The following is a 19,479-nucleotide window of genomic DNA, read 5'->3' on the forward strand; positions in this document are numbered from 1 at the left end:
AAAGTTCTTTGTAAACTAAATTAATAGCCTACACATGGTGAAAATAGCACAAACACTTCCATGAACGATAATCAGCAATCACATGTAAATATACAGACACAATCAAAATTACAGGTAGGCCTATGTAAAGTGTATTTTAAACAACAAATATCAACATGCCAACCAAGACAACATAGTGTCGGCCCAGATTCGGCCCACATCTGTTACACGTGAATCCACACGTTCCAGATGTTTGGGCTGCAAATAAAGATGTGTAGGCTATGTTGTTTTTACTCTTTTTTTTTTTTACTCCACTTCAGTTTTGCTCCAGCGGAGAAAACACACCGTCCGCGAGAGAGAGAGAGAGAGAGAGAGAGAGAGAGTGAGAGAGTGAGTCTACACGGTTCTCATGCTGCGGTTAAATGCGCAGCGGCTCATTGTTGATCACAGTCGGATTGTGCGAGTCCAGCTTCACTCAGAGATCATGGCAGAGATCATGGTAGAGATCATGCCAGAAACCGCTCCAGAAACCGCTCCAGCACCCGCTCCAGAAACCGCTCCAGCACCCGCGACCGAGAAGAAACCAGCAGCCAAACGCATAAGAACAGGACCAGGCGTCCGCGACCTGATCGTCAAGGTTGTGTCCGCATCTGAGGAGAGGAGCGGTGTGTCCCTCGCCGCCCTGAAGAAAGCGCTCGCTGCCGGTGGATACGATGTGGAGAAGAACAACTCCCGCATCAAGATCTCCATTAGGAGTCTCGTTAATAATGACATCCTGGTCCAGACTAAAGGAAGTCTCGGCGTCTCAGGCTCCTTCAAACTCAACAAGAAACTGGCCGAGACCAAGAAGAAACCCGTCAAAAAAGCGGCTTCTAAAGCCAAGAAATCCGCTGCTGCTAAGAAGCCCAAAACTGCAGCAAAGAAGGTGAAGAAGCCCGCCGCTAAGAAATCCCCGAAGAAGGTGAAGAAACCCGCCGCTCAGAAATCCCCGAAGAAGGTGAAGAAACCCGCCGCTCAGAAATCCCCGAAGAAGGTGAAGAAACCCGCTGCTAAAAAGGCGACGAAGAGCCCCAAGAAGACAAAGAAACCAGCGACTCCTAAGAAAGCAGCCAAGAGCCCAAAAAAGGCAAAGTCGGCTAAACCCAAAACGGCGAAACCTAAAGCAGCAAAACCTAAAAAGACAGCAGCCAAAAAGAAATAAACTGTCTTTTTCGTTGTGTGTTTAATCAAAACGGCTCTTTTAAGAGCCACTCACTAATTCATAGTAAAGCGTTATTTCATCTGTCCAATGAAGATGACATGGCTTTCCTTTATGTTACAAGTGAAAGCAAATTCATGTTGTGCAAATTTAGACCTCATTATTGAGAATGTTCATGTTTTCATTCTACAGAAACGTCCACTTTTTGTATGGCAAGATGTCTTAAAATGTATTTCCTTTTCTAACATTTAAGCTTAGACCACATTATTAGATTACCCTTTTACTTTATGAATACACATAAAGGACAGCTTAATCATTTTTTTGTGTGCATTTATTTAAAGGCCACATATACCATTTTTTTGTCACTGTTGTTACCTTACTTATTTGCCAATATTAAATGTTTTTACGAAATATATATTTTTTTCCAGCACATGTAGTCAGAGTTACATAATAATAATAATAATAATAATAATGCAACAAATAAGGATATTATGTTTTATTTATTTTTATCAGGTTTGTTAAAAGTGTGCTTGATGTTAGTTCATTTGCACAACCATGTATTTGCTATAACGATGAAAATATTTGAAAAACAGTTATAATCAGGTAATGATGCAATCCTTTTTGAATCTTAACTTTTGAGAGTAGCAGAATTAAATGGATGTAAAATTATTAGCATGTCAGATATGAAATTTTATTTCATGTCACCAGTGACATACATAAGACCAAATATCCTTATTCTTCAACTATAATTAAGTAGATGAGACTAACTTGTTACATTTGGCATACAATCTAAATGTATAGCTTTGAATAAAGTTTATCTATAAATGGGAGTCACTGGTGTTACTGGTGTTACCCATAAGAAAGGTGACACCAATGACAATAACGTCAGTGAATCATGGTATACTAACTAAATTAAGTAGTTTAATACATTTATATTCATACATTTATATTTTAGTTTATTTATTTATTATCATTATCATTATTATTATTATTATTTTTTATTTTTTTATTTTTTACAATTCCCTAACAATAAAGTAGGTCATACCAGTGAGTTTAACTAGACGTTTCATGAAATCATGAGATAAATGAGAAGATTTCTGATAACTGAAAATAGACAGTGGACTTATCATGGGCCTTTGTTCATAGATCTTCAGGAAATTGGAAAAAGGAAGTCAAGTTATATTTTTATAGTTATGTATACATTATTGTATCTTAAACGGTAGACACCTGTGACCTCAACATAAAGCAGTTTCCCATAACTGGGGATGAGCACTTCTGTGGTGCATGGAATTCTATATAATTAATTAACCCCTTAAACCCGAAGTGATCAACCCCTAATGAGTGCAGAGTTATTCCTCTAAAAACAAGTGTACCCCCTGTAGGCGCCACCTAGCAGCAAAATTAATAATCATAATTTATTTTTCAAAAATATTACCTGGATCAACTTAAAATAGATGTCATTTGAAAGCGTACAGTCTGAAATTTACAATGAATGTAGCCAATTTGATAAACTCATATAAGTAGTGCTGAGTTATTTGCTGATAAATAGATTTTTTTTCTTCATAATTTATAAACTACTTTTTTGTACTACATACTGCAATATGTCAAAAACATCATACAGCTCAGATAGTCCTGTGTCATATGTCATTTGAAAGCTCTCAATGAGTAGAATACAACAAGCATAATTGTTTCAGGCTTTTTACTAAACTTGAGCAAGGTTTTTGTAAAATAAGCCCTCAAGAGACCCATGTGTAAACCATATATGGATGCATATATGACACATCATTATTTACAGCAGATGCTTACAATTAAAATGAGTCCAAACTCAACATAATCAATCACTCAGAACTAAAGATATTCCTCATGGAGTTCTAATACACAAAAAATCCACAGACTCACGTAGCCAAGCAAGGTAGCTTAGACTTGGCCTTTTTACTCGTATCTTCATGAAACATAGTTCGATCATGAAAAATGACACATCGTTATTTACAGCAGGTGCTCACAATTAAAAAGAGCCCAAACTTAATATATTCCATCAATCAGATCTAAAGATATTCCTCATGGCGTTCTAACACAAAAAATACCTCAGACGCACCTATCCTAGTATATATTCATGAAGCACTCGCGTTTGGTTTTCACTTATAACTTCACGAAGCATGCATAAATCGTAGGAAACTGCACATCATTATTTTCAGCAGACTCTCGCGATTACAAAGAGCCCAAACTCAGCAAAATCCATCACTCAGATCTAAAGATATTCCTCGTGGAGTTTTAAAGGAGAACTCCGGTCAATTTTAACATTGAGCTCATTTTTTTGTACATTTGGAGTGCTGTCAGTACAGAGAACAATGACAAAAATCGGTGTTGCCTACACCGTGTTATCCTCTTTTTAAAATTTGCACCCTGTTGACTTCAATGGGGCAAGTTTTAAACCTGCTTTTAGCCTCTTAACATCCTTGATGTGTCATTACAAGTGCACAGCCATGTGAGTGATTCCTTCAGAGTGAACACGGGTGAATCTGACTGCAGTGGATGTGAAAGATATGAATAAAAATGATATTTATTCAGCCAGCGCTCATACCTGTATTTACATCCTGTTTTCGGTCGAAGCCCATAGTAGTCGATTGCCGAGTTCACGCGCGTGATCATAGGTAACTAAACCTATGCGCGTGAACTCGGCAATCGATTACTATGGGCTTCGACCGAAAACAGGAAGAAAATACAGGTATGTGCGCTGGCTGAAATAACATCATTTTTATTAATTAATTTTTTACAGCATATTAATACAATTAAAATTAGCCCAAAATGAACTTAATCTATTGCTTTTATGACAAAATATTCTTCATGGTGAAACAATTTTAAAAATGCCCATGAGGGGGCGTCAAGGTCTCAACAAAAAGGCTATCTTGGTTCCAAATGCTATAACTTTTGATTGCTTTTTCCAATCACCACAACATTCTATCCAGATGCAGCTCATATGTAGAGGGACTTCCGCAAAAAAGGGGACTTCCTCCTACCTTATATCCTTCCTGAGTTATTCCATGTCAAATAAGAAAGATATGCATTATCATTATAAAAATTATATATATATTTTGCCTTTTATCAGCAGTTTCTCGGCAGGAGAACGTCCAAATGTAATGTAATTTATATTTTCAAAAAATTTGAAAAGTTTTCTTTCAAACAATACCTACCTTTTGACTCTCCTTGTTATAGTTTTGGAGTTATGAGTCTTTAGTTTTGTGTGTGTCACTCAGACAAAACAACTCTAAAAATGCCCTCAGTGCTCAAGGGGTTAAAAAACAAACATTGACACATTGATGGCTCAAGAAGGTGTAATTGTTCAAATAACATATTGTTTCATTTTAAAATATAAAGAAATTCTAACCCTAAAGTGTTTTTCAAGGTTAATATTTATGTAAAGGCAAGGGACAGAAAAATCAACATTTCCATAGAATGTACGTACATGTTTACATATTAATACCAGTAAATTATGAATATATTCTGCTTCAAGACCGACTCGTTTAACTTTTAATCACACATTATTAACATTATCACCATTAAAATAAAGCCCTTTACTCTTTAAAAGGAAGACTAGCGGCATTAAATTAAACTACAGCGTGACGTGTTTGAGTGTCAGCAGCAGAAAGGGGGGTTTGGTGTTCAGAGGGAAGATCACTGATTGGCTGGGAATGTTTTCAGATTTCAGCCAATAGGAGACTAGCACGCTTTCTTTATAAGTCACCTCACAACGAGCAGCCGCATTATAGTTCTGTGTACTTCTCGCTTTACTAGCCGTAAACAATCTTAACCCGCTATGAGTGGAAGAGGTAAAACCGGGGGAAAGGCTCGCGCTAAGGCCAAGAGTCGCTCTTCCAGGGCGGGACTGCAGTTCCCCGTCGGCCGTGTCCACAGGCTTCTCCGCAAAGGCAACTATGCCCAGCGCGTCGGTGCTGGAGCTCCGGTGTATTTGGCCGCTGTGCTCGAGTATCTGACCGCTGAGATCCTGGAGTTGGCTGGAAACGCCGCTCGGGACAACAAGAAGACCCGCATCATCCCTCGACACCTGCAGCTGGCGGTGCGCAATGACGAGGAGCTGAACAAGCTTCTGGGTGGCGTGACCATCGCTCAGGGCGGTGTGTTGCCCAACATTCAGGCCGTGCTGCTGCCCAAGAAGACCGAGAAGCCCGCGAAGGCCAAGTAGACTGACCGAAGCTTCTCTTCAAACCAAAGGCTCTTTTAAGAGCCACCCAATTTCTCCCCGAGAGAGTTATTTCATAAATTGTATCACTTTATAAATTGGTATCAGCCCAGTATAGAATTAAATCAGTTTTGTACCGTACATTGCTAATATTGTTTTAAATATAAACGTATATGAAATCTAAGTATTTTTAATGCAAGTAACACGCTGCATTATGAACATGGCATTGCGCGGTTATTTCCCCCCTTTGTGCTATGAAAAGCATGTTTTCACTGTATGTGATCTATTTATTTGTATTCGCGTCTCATTTTTTTTATTAGTTAACATACATCGAACAATTATGGGTTATAATACACAAATGTCAAGACTGATTTAATCTATTTTTTAGCTTTGTCTTGGTGTACCCGAATAAAAGACTGAGCTTGAAAGCAGGAGGCTGTGCGCCTTTGTCCAGGACACCAACTTGTGCGCCATCCACGCCAAGAGAGTCTCCATCATGCCCACAGACATCCAGCTGGCCCGCCGCATCCGCTTAAATACACTGTATATCAATCATACAAACCCAAAGACTCTTTTTAGACTCAATGAAAGATGATTTCCATATTACGGTGTGTTTAAATAGGAACTTCTATATGCCATGGTGGTCTTATAAAATGCTATTTTTATATATTATTTAAATCCAAAAGCAAATTAAAGGAAATGAATGGTGGTTTAAGTTTTAGTGTTATGCTACTATATTATTTGTATGTTTGTATAGTTATTAACCCTCCTGTAACAAATCCTTCCCTCGCGGGTCAAAATGACTGAAGCCCTTTGATTATACCTTTCTTTTGTCTAGAAAGCTTATATCATTTGTATTTGTCTATTTTTTTTTTTTTACGTATTTAAGTTTATTTTTTTATATAGTTAAATTATATCGTTATCAATATTACTTTAATTCTATTTCTTTCCACTAGTAAGGCATCAAAAGACTGACCTCGATTTGGAAATGCAACTGACGTTTAATAGAACCGCCCATTATTATGGTTTCAACTAGGTCCGCTAGCCGACTATAAACTCCTCTTCCTCAGTGGGTTTTCTATCATCTGCTGTTGTGGTTTGAAAAGTATCTGCAGTCATGTCTGGAAGAGGGAAAGGCGGTAAAGGACTCGGGAAAGGAGGCGCTAAGCGGCACCGAAAGGTTCTTCGCGATAATATCCAGGGAATCACTAAACCCGCTATTCGTCGTCTTGCTCGGCGTGGCGGCGTCAAGCGTATTTCTGGCCTGATCTATGAAGAGACTCGCGGTGTGTTGAAGGTGTTTCTGGAGAACGTCATTCGTGATGCTGTGACTTACACTGAACACGCCAAGAGAAAGACCGTCACCGCCATGGATGTTGTGTACGCGCTGAAGCGACAGGGACGCACTCTGTACGGGTTCGGGGGTTAAGACATCCACGAAGAAGAAAAACACAACGGCTCTTTTAAGAGCCACCCACATTATCACACAAAGAACAAGTTTCCATGTGGTGAAAATGAAATTAAGTGGCATCTTACCGAGACTATTTTGAGTTTTTAATGGTGTAGTTCATTAATTCTCGTTATATCATTCATCAGTAGTTACTAAACATTCTAAATTGAATTTTTTAATGAATGAATGAGGCACATATATAGCGCTTTTATATGTACTACTGCACACCCAAAGCGCTATAATTGATATCATGGATCTTTCCTTAACCACTATCATTGTGTAGCAGCCACAGTACAGTGTCATTAGTGCACTCGGCACACACACAGTCTGGTTTACTATCTTTGTGTGGACTCTCCATAGACTTTATGGTTTTTATACTGTACAAACTGTATATTCTATCTCCTTACACTAACACTACCCCTAAACCTACCCATCACAGAAAACGTTCTGCATTTTTACATTTCCAAAAAAACTCATTCTGTATGATATATAAGCTTGTTTACCCATGGGGACCTCAGTTTAGGTCCCCACTGTGACATGAGTCCCCATGAGTCTGTGTGCATTCAGGTTGAAGTCCCCACCGGGATAGAAAAAACATGAACACACACACACACACACACACACACACAGACCCAGCTATAGGTGGAGAAGAGAGTGATAAAACCAATTCAATGGAAGGGAATTTCTGCACAATTTTGAAGTGCCTTCCAGCAATATTTATGGGTAATTGCTGGTAATATTTCGGTCCCCTGGGCTTTTAAAAGTGGTGGTGGTTTAAAAGTCTAATTCAAAGGAAGGGGATTGTAAGGAGGCCATGATTGGCAAGGGCCAATCGATGGAATTTGGCCTTCAGGACCCCAGGGTTACACCCCTACTTTTTACAAGAAGTACCATGGGTTTTTAATGACCACAGAGAGCCAGGACCTCAGTTTAACATCTCATCCGATTCCTAAGCATAATGTATGAGATAAACGTAGGTAATGTGATGATCTGTTTGTAGTATGAATTTTTTTTTATTTATTATAATTATGTATTGCTGTTTTTCAATTTGATTAAACAACTGAAATGATCAATATTGTACTTTAAATATTTTACTGCATTGCGTTCCGAAAAATGCGTGAAAATGAAACAAAGAAACATGATAGAATGGGGGATGGTAGTAGGACTTCAAAAAGAAGCATTGGGTAAAATAATTTTTTATCCTTTATTTATCCAGGTAAACTGTTTGAGAACCACTTCTCATTTACAAACATGACCTGGCCAAGAGGCTACAGGAATAAATAGAAACTGTACAACTGTACATAGTCATACATATGACACATAGAACAACCAATTGAATTAAAAAAGGGTAGACAAAGAAAAAAAAAGAACAAAAAAAAGAATAAAGTGTCAATGGTTTCATTATGAAGCTCATAATAAATGTTACTCACAGTGGAAATCTGATCTGTGGTTTGTGTTTGGTGGAGGAAGATGTGAATGTTGACATGATCATGTGTGTAAATCCCAGCACTACTGGAGCACAAGCTTCACATCATCATCATCATCATCTTCCTCTAGAGGATCAACAATAGTGTTGAGAGTATTTCTCAGAAGAGTTTCTGCTACTGTAAAACAGCTGATTGTGCAGAAAAACAATATTCAAAGCTAAACGTTGAAAATGTTTTGAACTTAATTACATTAGCTGAAGATCAAAGCCAATATGCTGTTAGAGTGAATATATTTCATCTTAAAGAAAGGTTTGTAACTTGTTCATCTGCTAAACCTGATGCTCAACAGCATAAACACAGAAGGACGGATAATAGCTTTTACTTCAGTATGAGAACGGTGTACGATCAAAGCTCTTCTGCAGACATTTTGTGTGGCTCTTAAAAGAGCCTTTGTGTGTGTGTTGAGCTGTCTCCTCTACTTGGAGCTGGTGTATTTGGTCACCGCCTTTGTGCCCTCAGACACGGCGTGTTTGGCCAGCTCTCCGGGCAGCAGCAGACGCACGGCGGTCTGGATCTCTCGAGATGTGATGGTGGAGCGCTTGTTGTAGTGAGCGAGACGAGACGCTTCACCGGCGATGCGCTCGAAGATGTCGTTGACGAAAGAGTTCATGATTCCCATCGCCTTGGAGGAGATCCCGGTGTCGGGATGAACCTGCTTCAGGACTTTGTACACGTAGATCGCGTAGCTCTCCTTCCTGGACTTTCTGCGCTTCTTTCCGCCCTTGCCGGCGGTTTTAGTGACGGCCTTCTTCGAGCCCTTCTTGGGGGCGGACTTCGCTGGTTCAGGCATGATGATTCAGTCAGAAAAACTCAGAGAACAATAAAGCTGATTCACTGCAGGCGGGCTTTATGCTCTGCTCTATGCTAATTTACAAAGGGAAGAACGGGCCTCTGTGATTGCTAGTTTTTCTGGACCAACCCATAGAATGATTTCATTGGCCATATTAAACATTCACTGAATTGAAGGCGATCCAATCAGAAGCTTTGAAATGTTAATCACGCCCATCGACAACTACCATCCCCCACATCTACTCCATTTCTTTGTTTTATTTTCCCGCATTTTTCCGGAATGAATAAGTGGATTATTGTGAATCATTTCAGAGTTCTTTCATATGCAGAGGATTCTATATAATTTTAACGTTTATTTAGAAGCAGAAATAGCACATTGTATTATACAGTAATTGACATTTTATACATAAAAATAATATACATATATATATATATATATATATATAAACAATGACCACTAACTTCCGAGTCTTTATAACAATGTTTATTTAACTGCAAAGCAGAATCGTCAATATAACACAGTAAAACATAAATGAATACTATCCTTACTTTTTATTTGCTTTAGAAATCACTTAACCATCTATGCATGGTATGGTATTGCCTCCAGGCGTCTATTTAACATTTACATTTATTCATTTAGCAGACGCTTTTATCCAAAGCGACTTAAAAATGAGAACAATAGAAGTAGTTAATCTAACAGTAGGACAACAATATGCAAGTGCTACGACCCCTCTCAGTTTAATCTAACACAGTACTTTTTTTTTTAATAATAGAAGAGAAAGTGTTAGTAGTACTGGATCAATTGCTGTCGAAAAAGAAGCGTCTTCAGCGGTTTCTTAAAAGTGGCTATGGACTCAGCAGCTCTGGTTGAGTTAGGCAGATTTGTTAATAATAGGATCTCATTGTAGAAGAACTCAAATACCAATCAATTAAAGTGCAAAAAGAAAGAAAGAAAAAGTGGTCACATGACCCACAGGGCTCCATTTTGTGTCTGGTTTCAGCACAGGTCACAGCTCCATATTTTCCACAATGAAAAGTACATAAATTATTTGAGTAGTTTATCACCCACACAAATATGAGTCACCTTCACTGGTAAGTAAAGTAGTATTTTCAATAACTTTACATTATATATCATCAAATGTTTTTGGAGGAAATAACAAAAACTGTGTTGCCTCAACTCAAGGCAACATTGCACCAACAATGGAATCGCATAAAGTCAAACCAGGCATACTAGGTTGGAAAACAAATAGATTATATTTGTAAGGAAAAGAGTCAGAATTCTATAAATATTGAATTTGTAATGCACTTATAAGAATAGTTATTCACATATTATATTCTACACATTTTCTTTAACACCTAAAAAAGGTATAAAACACAGCAGGCAGTTGGTGAGGGTGAGGATGATGGGCCATATACTGTGATGAGGAAGATGAGGTTATAGTGACAGTGAATCCAGCAGGGAGAGTGAAGATGGAGATGAGGATGAAGATGAATATGATAACTTGATTTGATGGTTTGGTAACACTTGTTCCACTGTGGTACAATGTTGCCTGAGAGCAACAGCTGGATATGAAATGTTACTTTTTATAATATGAAAATTTAAATACATTAAAAACTAGATAAATGTGTTTGTTCACGTGTGTGGTTTAAGAAATTGGAGTTTTCAATAAGTAATTTTTTCTACATGAAAATGGCAAATTTTACAGTTTGTCCGTTGTGGTACAAACTTTGAGGCAACAAGCTTTTAAAAAGTTAAATAAAAAAGTAAAGTGTTTATCGATATTGTTGTAGTGTCAATTTGATGCTGGAAAAACACAATTGCTGAGTTAATGCAACGTTTAAGACGAAAAAAAAAAAAATCATTAGTTTACTACATTACAATACTACCATTTCACCATACAGAAACTCGCTCTTCGTGTGTAAATGTGGGTGGCTCTTAAAAGAGCCGTTGTGTTTTTCTTCTTCGTGGATGTCTTAACCCCCGAACCCGTACAGAGTGCGTCCCTGTCGCTTCAGCGCGTACACAACATCCATGGCGGTGACGGTCTTTCTCTTGGCGTGTTCAGTGTAAGTCACAGCATCACGAATGACGTTCTCCAGAAACACCTTCAACACACCGCGAGTCTCTTCATAGATCAGGCCAGAAATACGCTTGACGCCGCCACGCCGAGCAAGACGACGAATAGCGGGTTTAGTGATTCCCTGGATATTATCGCGAAGAACCTTTCGGTGCCGCTTAGCGCCTCCTTTCCCGAGTCCTTTACCCCCTTTCCCTCTTCCAGACATGACTGTAGATACTCTTCAAACCACAACAGCAGATGATAGAAAACCCACTGAGGAAGAGGAGTTTATAGTCGGCTAGCGGACCTAGTTGAAACCATAATAATGGGCGGTTCTATTAAACGTCACAAGTTACGCATTACCAAGTCGAGGTCAGTCGTCTGATGCCTTATACTAGTGGAAATTAATAGGATTTAAGCAATATTCATAACTGCATAATATATAAAATAAAAATAAACAATATGCATTAACTGTAATAGTAATAATAATAATAATTACATAAACATAATAATATAATAACTAAATGTCGTAGCATAACAAAAAAAAAAAAAAAAAACACTTCGTTAGTACCATAGTTAGTAGTTATATGATGTAGCTTATGTAAAAAAAATATGTATGGCCCTGATTTATGGTTTTATGACAGGATATGTCCAAATATGGGGTTTTATGATGCCATGTGAAAGGGGGAGGGGGGTTATGGTGTGTCTTTGACTGTAAGCTGCTTGGTGTGACAAGGAAGTGAATGTTTTTCAGGGATGTTTTTATTATTGGTGGATAATGTCTACAGATTGGTGAAATTATGAACTTGGAGAGATCTGTCATGGATTTGTTTTTAAGATTTCACTGCAGCGTCCATAATGTCTGTGGGAGAGAATAAAATGGGGTGAATGAAATTAAGAAATTGCAATATAAGATGAACAAGAGAGAAATAAGATGCAGATGAAATAAGATGAAATTTATTTAACTATTTCTAAAAGTAAGTTTTAACCTTTTAAACGCCACATTATATGAGTTAATAATACTTAAATGTCTGACTGATAGTCTCTCAGGAGTGCGAATAAATATGTCAGAGTGAATTGTTTTCAGATTACACAGTCACGTCCATAAATAAACAATAGAGATTATATGAAACAAGATGTTAAATTATCAAGTATAAGTATTTTAATCTAATACACAACAAAACACTGCCTAGATAAAACATAAAATAGTGAATAATAGTTCATATTATTTGAAATGTTAAATTATCAAGTATAAGTATTTTAATCTAATACATCAGGGTCATCATGTGGACGCCACAATATACTGTTTTACACAGACAAACAAAACATATAAAATAAACTAAATAAGATGTTAAATTATCAAGTATAAGTATTTTAATCCAATACATCAGTGATATAGAGACATCATGCGGACACCACAATATACTGACTTGGATAGATAAATAAAACATAAAATAGTGAATAATAGCCTACTTAATATTGTTGAAATAAGACGTTAAATTATCAATATTTTAAAGTTAGTTTTAAACGTGTTGAAGTGAACCTACCATCGGTGAAATTAGGAGGTCTTTTTGTCACTGGTTAAAATCATAGATCCTTGAATTTCTGAGCAGAGGAGATGTTTGCTCTCCGTTTGCTACATTGATAATGAAGATTGTGTTCATCATGGCAGGGGCACAGGCCCTCCCCTTCCTCTCTGTGTAGTTGCTATATTAGCATTTGCAGTTTGTTTCAGAAAACATCAAGCAGTTAAAAGATTACAATCAAAGATGCCACAGTCTCCTATAAAATCTCCTGATCTGAAGCCTTCCTGTCAGGCAGACACACTCAAAATGTGCCCATTTTGACACCTCTACACTGACCAGGCTGTAAGATCCGTATAATTAGATGTTTATACCAGTGTCTTCAGGAAAAAAGTCAGGGGTCAAAACAAAATGGCCAGGAAGTTACATTTTACTATCCAGTGATTGTTGTGATAAGTTAAATTGTCCTCTTCCTGGAGGAGCTGTCCCCCAGCCTGTTGTTCTGAGAAAGCTTGAGAGAAAGATGAAACCCAAAAATGACACCTCGATTCTGACGCCTTTTGAAAATCAGATTTATTTTTCTAACATTTAAACTTAGAACACATTATAGAAGACCCTTTAACTTCATGAATACACAAAAATGATTAATGATTTTTTATATTTGTGCATTTATTAAAAGACTGCATGTAGGCCTACCAGTTTTGACACTTGTGTTACCTTATTTCTCTGGCAGTATTAAAGGTTTTTATGAAATATTATTTAAAAATAAATTCAGCACATGTAGTCAGGGCAACAGAAAATAATAATAATAGTGCAACAAATAAGGAGATTATGTTTTATTTATTTTAATCAGGGTTGTTAAAGTTGAATGATGTTAGTTAATCTGCGTTACCATGTGTTTGCTATAACGATGAACATATTTGAAAAACCTGTTAAAATCAAGTAATGATGCAATCCTTTAAATCTTAACTTTGAGTGCATCAGAATTAATTGGATGTAAAATGATCACATCGCATGTGACATTTTATTTAACGTGACAGAAAAAGATAGAGACACCAATGACACAATCAATCACACACACACACACACACACACACACACACACACACACACACACACACACACACACACACACACACACACACACACACACACACACACACACACGACCAAAGATCATTATTCTTCAAAAGCATTCTAGTTTTTTTTTTTTTTTTTTTTTTTTTTACAACTCCCTAACAGTAAAGTAGGTAATACCAGTGAGTTCAACTAAAGCTTCATATGAAATCATGAGATAAATGAGAGAACTGAAAAGAGGCCATGGGCTTTTCTTCATAGATATTCATGAATTTGGAAGAAGGAAGTCGAGTGATGTCATCAGTATGATTTTTATTTTAAAATATTAGATTTTTGTTTAACGGTAACGCCAGTGACACAACTCCAGGGGACCACTCAAATATTAAAAATGAAATATTGCTGCATAGATGGCTCAAGACGACGTAATTGTTCAAATAACATATTGTTTTATTTTAAAATGTGAATAAATTGTTACCCTAAAGTGTGATATTTTAGGGACAGACCATGGACATTTCCATAGAATGACCCAGAAATGATTTTGCATAAATTTAACCTCATGGTGTTTAACATCCAGGAGCTGAAGAAGTAGTTATTTATGCCAAAATAAAGAAAAAAAAAAAAGAAGAAAAGAAAAAAAAGATTTAATTAAACAAACAACAATAATACAAACACCCCAGATCCACCCATTGGTTGGAGTAAACATTTACAATATGTAAATAGATTCTGCCAGATTTTTTAGTGTGCCTGTACCACATTATTGTAAGGCAATCACACTGGAGGACTAACGTCACCTGCCCCTTGTAAAGGCTATGGATAAAATTCAAGCATAAGCTTTATGCCCCCAATTATGAGTGCACAATTTCCTACAAAAGTGTGTATGGTGTATAAGAAAAGAGACATTTATCTGTAATGAATACATATTACAGAAAACCTCTCTTCCGATCTATTGTAAAAGTTTGTAACCATGATTGTAAATGATTTTTTCCCCCACCCAAGCAGATGACACCGTTTACAGCTTGTTTCTCTGTACAGTTTTTAGACGAAGACTCTTTGAGCTCTGGCAAACATGTTCATATAGGAATTAATGATCAAATACAGCATAAGAAAATTACAAAAATTAAAAAAATTTAATTGCAATATTCTTTTAGGTCTGTCTACGAAGCGGTCACAAGACACATTAACAGGCCCAATGTGAAAAGTGAGGCTTGATGTTTTTTCTATCACATATACGACGACTTTTACACTTAAAACAAACCTATTAATTAAGTTACGCATTACGAGTCAAGGTGTCGCAGATAGACAGTTTGTCATGCTTGTGACTGCAATGTTTTGTGTGGTGTTTTCTTTACACTTTCCCCTGGATATCTGATTTGTAGAACGATATCGTAATGTATCGAGTTTTGGTGTTACTCGACATTATCTCAGTGTTTTCTTGCTATATGTTTATTTGTTTTTGTTTAACCGTGATCCAATTTTCACACCTCAAAGAATCTAACAGACGTAATATGTTTATTCAGAATTTAGACTATTGTTTAAAAGTCAACGTGTAGGGTTTTGAAACACGGTACATTGTGTTTCAAATTCACTAGCGACAATTTAATTAACACTTCAGGCACTGAACTTTAACATTTTAATCTTTGGTAAAAGTTAACTTAAAATCTGCACAAAAAGAAATTCCATCCTGTCCTTTCTAAATGCATGTTATGGATCTATTGCGAACAATTCACCCGTGCATTATGTTTTGACCGTGTAATGTTTAATAATTTTTTTTTTTTTTTTTAAATATGGTGGATTTACTTAACTTTTTATGTCAGCAGGTTCTACGTAACTGGGTTATGTAGCATTTAATTAACATTGTTTATTTCAGTAGACTTAAGCTTATTACATAAGGTTAATTCAATGCCATTTAGAATCAGGTTAACATTCTTAATTTTGTCCAAAACTATTAAGTTCAGTTATCCTAAAATTAATATCAAACAAAAATGAAAACAAATAACCCAATTGTTTAATTGATTCATTTATTTAGTGAATGCATTCAACAATTTTTCAACTTTTGCAAATGTTATTTAATAATAAGGAAACCTTTTACAAAATCTTTACTCCATAAAGACTCTTAATGTTAGGCATTTGCTAGAAGACGGCTATGTTACATCCAATGTATGCCTGAAGTAATTGTTTTTATTATTATTAAAACCATTTTAAATGTTGTTAGCACGTCCTCACCCCAAGAACATGGCCTACACTTCATCACAATGATAACCTCCAAAAACACTATCAGAAATTATTTTTAAATATAAACATTAAAGAACATTAAACATTAACAAGTCACCATTTTTTTATCATGATGAAAAAACACATAAAATAACATTTTATTTCAAATTTACACCCCCTATCCAGTCCTGTGCAAAGCATGATGGGAAGGGGAAATCCTGTTCCCAGTCTTCTATTGCTATTTTAACACAACTAAACTCATTTATGTAACTTCGTTTACTTAAAGGTACAATATGTAAGAATTTTGCATTAAAATATCCCATAATCTCAAGGCCAGTGTTATATATTTTGTTAAGTTGATTACTTACAATATCCCAAATGTTTCCAACTATTTTTAAATCGTGAGAAAATTTGCGATTTTAACCAAGGAAACGGGGCGTTAGAGCAGGGGGGAGCTGGGAGTCGCCAGTCAATTGCGTCATATCCGCGTTACCCTCGGTTTCCGCTCGTACTGCGTGGAGTCCTGCAAATGCGGAAGTTGTAGTTGTAGCGTCTATCAAGCAACACACGTTAGCTTGTTTCTTGCAGTCGTTATGGAACACAATTATTCTTTACCGATTGCAGCTGGATCTGTCGACAAAGTATGCTTAATTTTATATTTTCCAAATGTAGCATTCGGTAATAGTTATGTTTATGAAAGGGAAGTATTATTGCTTTAGATTTGTGTTTAGTTCATTGACATTGTTTATCACGTCTGGTGTTTATGGCCATGTAAATAAATATAGCATGTGTTATACATAAAGATTAATCAGTATTTTGGCAAATTATGTGGGTATGTTCGAATGTACTTAATTGTTTAGAACACGTAAAACTGCGCCGCATTATCACAACAATGAATTCGACATACAGTAACATCTATGATAACGTACTCGGTTACTAATGTAACCTCGGTTCTCTCTAGAAGAGGGAACGAGTATTGCGTAAGGTTAGCTTACGCATCGGGAAAGTCTTCTTTCTTCGAGATCTGAAGCCAAAAAATTATCCTTAATTTTGTATACATTGTCAACGCAGTGCAGCAGCCGACAGACCTAGGCAGGCTGTATAAGCGTGCTCATTGGCTGCTCGGCGGCAACTGCTTAAGCCTATCGGTGAGCGCTCTGAACGCGGCAACCAATGAGGGCGCTTCGCGCCCTCCACACCCTTCTAACCGTCAGAATGGGTGTGGCCAGCGTGTATAAATTCAGCGCTCACAGGCTAAAATTCTGGTTTTCGCAGTCTGAAGCGCAAAAGCTCGTGGCGCGACACGGCAGGTTACGCAATACTCGTTCCCTCTTCTAGAGAGAACCGAGGTTACATTAGTAACCGAGTACGTTCTCTTACGAGAGGTCTCTCGTATTGCGTAAGGTTAGCTTACGCATCGGGAACCCTTTGTCAACGCCGTGTGCGCCGAGCATCCAGCCCATGAATCCCAGGGAAACCGGGGAAAACACTCTGCTGGGAAAAGTGGCCGGTCGGAGAGACGGGCCAGCGCAGTACAGGCACTTCATGCAGCATATGAAATAGAGCGGCGCGGCCGGTCTATAAACATATAACAGTACAAACAGTAGGGCCGGCAGAGCGAGCCCATACAGTACATAAGCACTCATAAGGGTAGGAGAAAAACGACATAGTCGGTCTCACATGAAGGGAAAAAATTCCCGCGCGACAGAGAATAATACGGGCGGCCAGCAACGCGGGCCAGCACCGACAACAGCGCGTAACGGGAAATAGGAAACAGAGCGGATCAGCCGGTCTGAGTCAAACACTTCACCCTGAGTATAGTACCAGAATAGCGCCAGCATATGAACGTAGTCTGCACACGAGAAATGGGCAGAGCATACACGTCACTTATACTGACAGTATTTTTGCCTGTAGGGCAGGAACTTCCAGGTTATAAAACCTCACGAATGTTGACGGGGAGGCCCAGCCCGCCGCCATACAAATATCGTGAATAGAAATTCCGCTGGACCAGGCCCACGACGAGGCCATGCCTCTAGTGGAGTGGGCTCTGATGCCCAGAGGGCACTGCAGGTGTCTGGAGGCATAAGCTGCTGCTATCGCGTCCACTATCCACCTGGACAAGCTCTGCTTCGAGGCGGCGAGACCCTTGGTGCGTCCGCCGAAGGAAACAAAGAGCTGCTCTGAACGCCTGAAAGCGGCGGAGCGCGTGATGTAAACTCTCAGCGCCCGGACAGGGCAAAGGAGGTTATCACTGTCCCCACTATCGGATGCTGGCAGAGCCGAGAGGGAAATAACTTGTGCCCTAAACGGGGTTCCAATCGCTTTGGGGATGTAACCGTGTCTCGGTCTGAGAATGACTTTCGAGTCATTCGGCCCGAACTCAAGACATGCAGGGCTAACAGATAGCGCGTGCAAATCACCCACTCGTTTGACTGAAGACAGAGCTATCAGAAAAACGGTTTTAAGCGACAGATATTTTAGATCCGCGGATTCAAGCGGTTCAAAGGGAAAAGCCTTTAGGGCCGCTAGGACCAAGGACAGATCCCACGAGGGAACCGAGGGGGGCCGCGGGGGGTTCATCCGTCTAGCTCCTCTGAGGAAGCGGATAATGAGCTCATTCCTTCCCATTGCCCGGCCGCGCGTCGTCTCAGCGAACGCTGCAATAGCGGCCACATACACTTTGAGCGTGGAAGGGGATCTGCCCTTTTCCAACAGCTCTTGCAAGAAGGAGAGCACCCGCGGGACCCCGCATGCGCGCGGATCCAAGTTTTTAGTAGCGCACCATTTAGAAAACACCGACCATTTAGACGCGTAGAGCCGTCTCGTAGAGGGGGCTCTCGACTGTGTGATCGTGTTCACGACCCCGTCTGACAGGTCAACGGGTATCCGTTGATCACCCATGCATGCAGCGACCAGCGCTCTGGATGGGGATGCCAGATCGACCCACCGGCTTGGGAGAGGAGATCCTGTCTCACCGGGATCGGCCATGGGGGTGAGTGCGACAGCCTCACTAGCTCTGGGTACCAGGTTTGGTTTTCCCATCGCGGGGCTATAAGCAGCACTGAGTGGTGCGTTTCTCTGATCCTCGAAATGACCTGTGGCAACAGGGAGATCGGAGGAAAAGCGTACAGCGGGAGGCTGGGCCATGTCGGGGACAGCGCGTCCTCGCTCTTCGAATAAAACTTCTGGCATTGAGCATTGTCTTTCGACGCAAAGAGGTCGATTTCCGCTCTGCCGAATAGGCGCCAGAGAAACTGGACTGTCTGGGGGTGCAGAGACCATTCTCCCGGGGGAATGTTGTCCCTGGACAGTCTGTCTGGACCGACATTCAGGTGGCCCGGCACGTGCGCGGCTCTCAGCGAGCGCAGCGAGCGGTAAGCCCACACGAGAAGGCGTTCTGTCAGCCTGCACAGATTCCTGGATCTGACACCGCCCTGTCGGTTCACATAGGATACCACGGCCGTGTTGTCCGAGCGGACTAGCACATGGTGATCCCGTATGAATGGG

At 39.0% G+C, this 19,479-nt stretch overlaps 5 protein-coding genes across 5 annotated transcripts; 3 read left to right on the forward strand and 2 right to left on the reverse strand.

The window, feature by feature from the left end:
- Nucleotides 1-463: 463 nt before the first annotated feature.
- On the forward strand, nucleotides 464-1,180 carry LOC307156320 (uncharacterized protein; the record flags this gene model as incomplete). The annotated part of the gene is made up of 1 exon (XM_079867611.1): nucleotides 464-1,180. The coding sequence occupies one exon, from the start codon at nucleotides 464-466 to the stop codon at nucleotides 1,178-1,180; it is 717 nt and encodes a 238-aa protein (XP_079723737.1).
- A 3,797-nt stretch (nucleotides 1,181-4,977) lies between these two features.
- Nucleotides 4,978-5,507, forward strand: LOC307154917 (histone H2A-like). The gene has a single exon (XM_079865150.1). The coding sequence runs from the start codon at nucleotides 4,992-4,994 to the stop codon at nucleotides 5,376-5,378; it is 387 nt and encodes a 128-aa protein (XP_079721276.1). The 5' UTR covers nucleotides 4,978-4,991; the 3' UTR covers nucleotides 5,379-5,507.
- A 966-nt stretch (nucleotides 5,508-6,473) lies between these two features.
- On the forward strand, nucleotides 6,474-6,867 carry LOC307154920 (histone H4). The gene has a single exon (XM_079865153.1). It carries the CDS (start codon nucleotides 6,493-6,495, stop codon nucleotides 6,802-6,804), a length of 312 nt encoding a protein of 103 aa, XP_079721279.1. The 5' UTR covers nucleotides 6,474-6,492; the 3' UTR covers nucleotides 6,805-6,867.
- Nucleotides 6,868-8,646: 1,779 nt separating this feature from the next.
- Nucleotides 8,647-9,110, reverse strand: LOC307154919 (histone H2B-like). The gene has a single exon (XM_079865152.1). The coding sequence runs from the start codon at nucleotides 9,100-9,102 to the stop codon at nucleotides 8,728-8,730; it is 375 nt and encodes a 124-aa protein (XP_079721278.1). The 5' UTR covers nucleotides 9,103-9,110; the 3' UTR covers nucleotides 8,647-8,727.
- A 1,965-nt stretch (nucleotides 9,111-11,075) lies between these two features.
- Nucleotides 11,076-11,387, reverse strand: LOC307156105 (histone H4; the record flags this gene model as incomplete). The annotated part of the gene is made up of 1 exon (XM_079867319.1): nucleotides 11,076-11,387. One exon carries the CDS (start codon nucleotides 11,385-11,387, stop codon nucleotides 11,076-11,078), a length of 312 nt encoding a protein of 103 aa, XP_079723445.1.
- Nucleotides 11,388-19,479: the final 8,092 nt, after the last annotated feature.

Source organism: Squalius cephalus (genome assembly GCF_949319135.1).
Source record: "Squalius cephalus genome assembly, chromosome: 3".
NCBI lineage: Eukaryota > Metazoa > Chordata > Actinopteri > Cypriniformes > Leuciscidae > Squalius > Squalius cephalus.